The 5834-nt window shown below is 34.9% G+C and overlaps 1 protein-coding gene across 2 annotated transcripts; it reads left to right on the forward strand.

The window, feature by feature from the left end:
• The first annotated feature begins 596 nt into the window (after positions 1–596).
• Positions 597–4664, forward strand: LOC148610625 (uncharacterized). Of its 2 annotated transcripts, none has more exons than XM_088595847.1 (7): positions 597–760; positions 1629–1671; positions 1913–2027; positions 2730–2798; positions 3109–3354; positions 3621–3714; positions 4405–4664. In XM_088595847.1, exons 1-6 carry the CDS (start codon positions 702–704, stop codon positions 3677–3679), a joined length of 591 nt encoding a protein of 196 aa, XP_088451973.1. In that variant the 5' UTR covers positions 597–701; the 3' UTR covers positions 3680–3714; positions 4405–4664. The 2 variants fall into 2 exon arrangements, with proteins under 2 accessions (XP_088451973.1, XP_088451970.1); XM_088595844.1 differs by having other exon boundaries at positions 599–760; positions 3621–3709.
• Positions 4665–5834: the final 1170 nt, after the last annotated feature.

Genomic DNA, 5834 nt, shown 5'->3' on the forward strand with positions numbered 1-5834 from the left:
CTTTGAAAATTACTTTTTTTAACATGTAAAGTAATGGAAACGTTAGAAGTGGTTAGTGAGACCTAAGTATTTTTACAAACGAAATTTCCGACTAATAAAATAGTTATTCCAACATTCAAGTAATCAAATTGAATGAGTAACTGTCGGTTGAAACTTTTACAAAAGCCCAATGAGCCATTTTCACGTTGTTGTTAATATAACTTAAATGAGGAGAACTCTATGAAGACGTTTAAACGCAAATGAGTATTCGAGTACTTTTATTGTACTCGAGTACTCGGTCTTACGAAAGAGTATACTCGAAATATTCGTTGCCAGGACTTTATTTACCCCTCTGGATCCACCACTGCACAGTAACGAGTACAATAATACATGATGATATAACAATAAAATACATGTATTTGAATTTCATTTCCATCAGGGTAAGTCAAACCAGCGGTCCAAACATCAAGTATTTTAGTGTTTCCTGTTAGGAAAAAAAGGCGTACAGAACTGGTGCGCTTGGTGTTTCCATTTACTTTAGCTGTAAATAATCATTTCGAAATTAAGCGAACGATATTAGAAACGGAAGTACTGAACGTTTTAATCTTGCCTGTCAATGTATGGACATTCAGTGACGTTCTACCGACGCCCCTAACGACAGAACAGAGTAGCGCGAAGTCGTACATGAGTGGACGCGCTTTTCTACGGGAGCTGAAAAAGCGATGGCTATTCTTTATGAGTATCTAGAATGGATTAAGGAACAACTGAGACTTGAGTTGGTGTAAGTTCTCATTGAGGGATGTGATACATCTTAGATCGATTAAATGATACGACAATGAAATCGATATAAACCAAACCACATTCTACTTCAGAGAGGTCTTTGTTTTGCAATTAAAGTTTCGTACTGAAGTATGAAGGAAATTCAGCTGAACAGTACAGTAAAAAAATATTTATAATCGGATACACATACATCACAAAAACATAAGCTCTCGGGGTAGAGCTTTTATACTGACTCGTGAAGACTGGGTTGCCGACTTGGACTGGTTCAGATAAGACCGGTTTTCATGTATTAATATTAACGCTAACACTGCATGATTTAGACGGGCCTGAAACTAGTGTGTAGCTCCTCTTTATTATAATTAGATCATACAATATGAAAGATTAATCTTATTTTGTCCTTACCGCCTTGGCGGTCTCAGGATAGTGTGCTCGCCACGAGTGCGGGAGGTCGTGGGTTCGATTCCCGGGCTAGTCACACCATAGACACTAAAGCTGGTATTCACTTCTTCCGCCAAGCACGCGCTTATTGGATAGAGTTGGGTGACATGCCTACCTGTGGCAGCTAGCACAATTAAAGATCTGGCTCAGCGTGTCGGACTAGTACAAAGCGGCGTTCTGACATGCATGAAATATCTGCCATATGACGTTAAACCATAATCAACCAACCAATCAACAATTTGTCTTTAATCCACTGTCTGTAGATTTTGTTTCATTTTAAACTTTCGAATGATCAAAATTTCAATTATAGATGTTTCTGTGTCTAATGTTCATTCAATAAAACCGTGTCATTTCACTCTTTTTTTAATTTGTTGTTAATAAATCTCCACAGGATGTGGCTACTTGGAATATAACTTTTAATTATTTTCCAGCTTCTCACCTGACCCAGCAGATCTCGAATTTCTAGAGTATGAGGTGAGTGTCTTAGCTTGCTTCTGCATCATATAACGATCATACGGAACTATTGACACTTAATTTTAAAAACCCTATAGCTTTTTTATCACTTTCTGAAAACGTGCTACAAAAAATCTGATATTTGTCCCTGATGCATATGAAAGAATTTCTACGTTCAACCTTTTCTAAGTATCCTTCCATTAAAACGTGAAAAATGTAGAACGGAAGCCGAAATTCTACTTATTATTTTGCTCAATTTCAGGATCCTTCTTTTACCGAGACCATTCCAATAGTTGATACATTGATGCTAGCAACGGTCGTTTGGTTGTGTTACATGGTTATAAGGCAGTGGAGAATTTTACAGAATGAAAAAGAAGGTATGATTGCATTTATTTTTGTTTTTGAAACATTTTTATGTATTATATGATTCTTTCTAATCTCATTGTTAATCGTTGCCTCGTGTATACATGTATTATACATTGAAACTGTTATATCCGTACGACGAATAAACCAGTCACCTTTCTAAATCGAATAACTGCTAAAGTTCCTGATATACTGAACAAAGATCTTCAGTATGAAAATAAAATGGAGTTTCCCTGATATTTTTTTCGACTCTAATAGGTCTAGTTTCTTCATATTTTTGAACAGACGCAGCCGGTGTTGGTTGTGTGTCACTTTTACCATGGCTATGGTCTACAGAGCTTTTAAGCACGTCATATTTGAATTTGATTATAAATTTGCATGCTTTTCTGTGTTTATACAATGGTGGATTCAATGGGGGTCCAGGGGTCGGATCCCCAAGTTTTTGTTGGAAAGTTTTGTTAAATCATAGCCTGAAATCCTCTTTTTTCAAAATCTATGGACCCACCTCTGCTACATTTGACACACACATTAAAAGGTACTTGATTGACCGGTTAACAATGGACTCATTAAAGCCGTTAGCTGCACATTTAATCGATGAACACCCTGATCACGCGAATTACATGTTATTATAGAATGGCATGTAATAACAACAGCCAAACAAAACACATTTTACTCCAAACTGTATAAATTATAGTAACATTTTTTTTAAAATTCAGAACTCGACCAACTATACCAAAGATGTCATGATATGGGTGTGGCACAACAAATCACAGAATTTTCCACAGGTAAGGTTTATGGGTTATGTTAGTTTCGTACGAAATTCCAGCCAAACACAAACAGCACATGTACACGTAGTGTATACCAAATAAGGGCATGACTAATAGAAATATAATTTTGGAGCAAGTAAAATTGCTATAGATCTGCTTTCATCTTTTCAAAAATATATATATATATACATGATTCCGCCGTCAACGTATATTACCCGCTCCCGATCCTCGTAATCTTCCCCTGAAATCATAAAAAAAATGACGCATTGGAATAAAACAACAACAGATAAATTTGCCAATAATTGATTTTTCCAATTTCTCTTGGCAGAAACTGGAATGGCGTTGAAGAATTTTGAAAACAAATGCTACGTTATCCAGAATAGATTGAAGAGAGCAAACGACTTAGCCAATCATGATGACTTTCACGTCAATTTTAAACTCGACTTGGATGAAATCCAGGCCTGCTGGAATACAAACTTCTCATCATTCTCCCTCATAGATAGGTTCCATGATTATGAAGCAGTTGGCGAATGGGCGAAGATGGCAGAGCTTGTCGATATGGAAGAAAGTTTTGGTAATAATCTGTTTTTAGCAATTGGTTTTCTATAAAATTTATACAACACACCACATACATGGAGCAAGTTAACAGGTGAATTTAAAATTCATATTTACAGTGACACTATCTGAATTAATATCTATTTAAAACCAGTTTTAAATGCATTTTTGACCTGTATAAATCCTTCAGTACAAAAGGGGTATTGGATTTGACAGATTTAACTATACTATACATGCATTTTTCAAAAAGAATTTTCCAAATTTATATAAATCATACCTTTTCAGATGCCAAAATTGCAGAAATTGATGGAGCCGTAGCAGATATGATGGATGGAGTTATATAACAAGGAACATTTGGATAATGATTTTTAAAGGTATGGTACGTGTTTTCAAATAGACTGATAACATCACGGACTATTTCAGAGAGAAGTGGAGTACTGGAGTTACAAAATGTAAATTTTGTAAAGATAATTATATTACAGTACTTTCTTTTTTTTTGTTTTTTTGTTTTAGCTTTATATACTATTAACAATATTTGTAGTTATTACTTGTTCTTGGAATAACCACAGAATTTGGATGCAAATAAGACAAAAGCTTTATTACAAATCAATGTTCATTTGCAAAGAGTCACGCCAAAATGTCGACCCAATCCAATGCTCAACTGTGTCTAGTAGATGGTGCCTTATATAGTGCTAGCACACCTATATGCCTCAGTTTCTACATGCAAGTTTTCACATCCTTATTTCTAATATAAAAATAGGAAGTGTGGTATGATTTTCAATAACAAAGTCATCCGCCAAATGCCAAGTACTTCTATATACAGGTCACCATAGAGTCTTCAATGATGGGCAAAACGTATACCACAAAGCAAGCTGTGAAGGGCCACAAAAAATCATGTGAAACTATTGACAAAATAGCTCTGCTGCTTCCAACGAAGGCCACTACAAAACTCCTTGCTTCAACGTTAACGTGACAAAAAACACCGAGCGGCTAGCTTTAATCACATTTAGCAAGATTGCATAAAAAACGATAACCAGCATTATAAATAAAAGTCAAATTTCTGTTGCAGGGCAAAGATACAGAGTGGATGAATTAGAAAATTTCACCAGCAAACACTATATATTATATATTTATCTATTTGCAAATCCAGTGTTACGACGTCGTTAACTTATTCTTGTTTTCTCTAAACGTTTTTTCTGTTAAACCTGTAATTATTTCTTCTAAATTTCGAATGGAATTTTGTTTGTTGTACTTTTAAGTTAATAAAAGGTCGTAAAGCACAATTTTGAGTTATTTTGTGGGAAAGAAAGATGGACAGCGAGTTGAATTACCCCCCCCCACCCATTTGTTGGAAAAATTTCTCCAAGGAGTAGTGACATTAAAACCTGATTTTAGCCCCTTGTGCAACTTACCTTTTTAAGAGTTAAATGGTAGTTTATTGCCAGTGTTAAGGTTTGCACATAGTAATATATATTCCTTAAATGTTAATTTACATTGCATTTCAACTAAACTATTATTCATTTCACCAAACTGACAACAAAAACCTTTTCTTTCTTCGTGGATTCTGATGGTTTAGATTAAAACTGCTAAAGTGGTAGGTTATCCCTCCCATGTTTCAGCCTCTGCCTGTTTCTTACAAGGACTGATACTTAACATGTATTAAAACTACAAGTTCCTACGCAAATTCTGTATGTTGTTCCTGTCTTTCAAGAATAAAATAACATCTCATCAGCAGTATTAGAACCTAATGCATAGTACATAGGAAGCAATGGCGGTCCAACAGGTGCAGGAGGGGGTTAGCAACCCTCCTTTTTATTTGAGAAATTGTCATTTTCATGTGTAAAATTGATAAAAAATGGTAAATAATCTCCTAGCACTTCCTCTTTTTTTCTGAGGAACCCCAGCTGGCACTCCTGCATTTCAAAGTGTCCAGATTTGGGGAGGGACGGTAACACCCCACCCTGGATCTGCCACTGCAATAAGTACCTAAAAGTAGTAATCATAGACGTAAACAAGTGGTTTTGAAGCATGCAAAAAGACACACTGAGATGAAATCACTTATATAAATGACAGTCAAATATATTTTTTACTTAAGTTAAAATATAATATTATAAACATGGTATGTCTATCTCATGCAAAAAGTCAGATATAATAAGAATAAAATGTAATACTAGTTTAAAATACATGTATAAAGCCACATACAACATTGGAAATAAATGCATACATTGGGAGTCATGATAGTAACAACACAATTTGAATGCATTAAAATACTAAAGCATGTAAAATGCTTTTTCAAAATTTCTCAGTGTTAAAAAGTCCTATGACTTAGAAACAAAAGCAACCAGGAAACATCCATAAACAAAAAGGAGTTTCCTTACATGAGAATTAACCATGTACCAAAAAAAAGATTTAAGTCCATCACAGCATGATTTTGAGTGCTAGGTGTAGAAAAAGGAATTGTTTCACAGTTTGGAAGAGAATTTTGCAAAGCAAAATATA

Source organism: Perna viridis, chromosome 8, assembly GCF_037379345.1.
Source record: "Perna viridis isolate PV_CMFRI_1.1 ecotype Kerala chromosome 8, ASM3737934v1, whole genome shotgun sequence".
Taxonomy (NCBI): domain Eukaryota; kingdom Metazoa; phylum Mollusca; class Bivalvia; order Mytilida; family Mytilidae; genus Perna; species Perna viridis.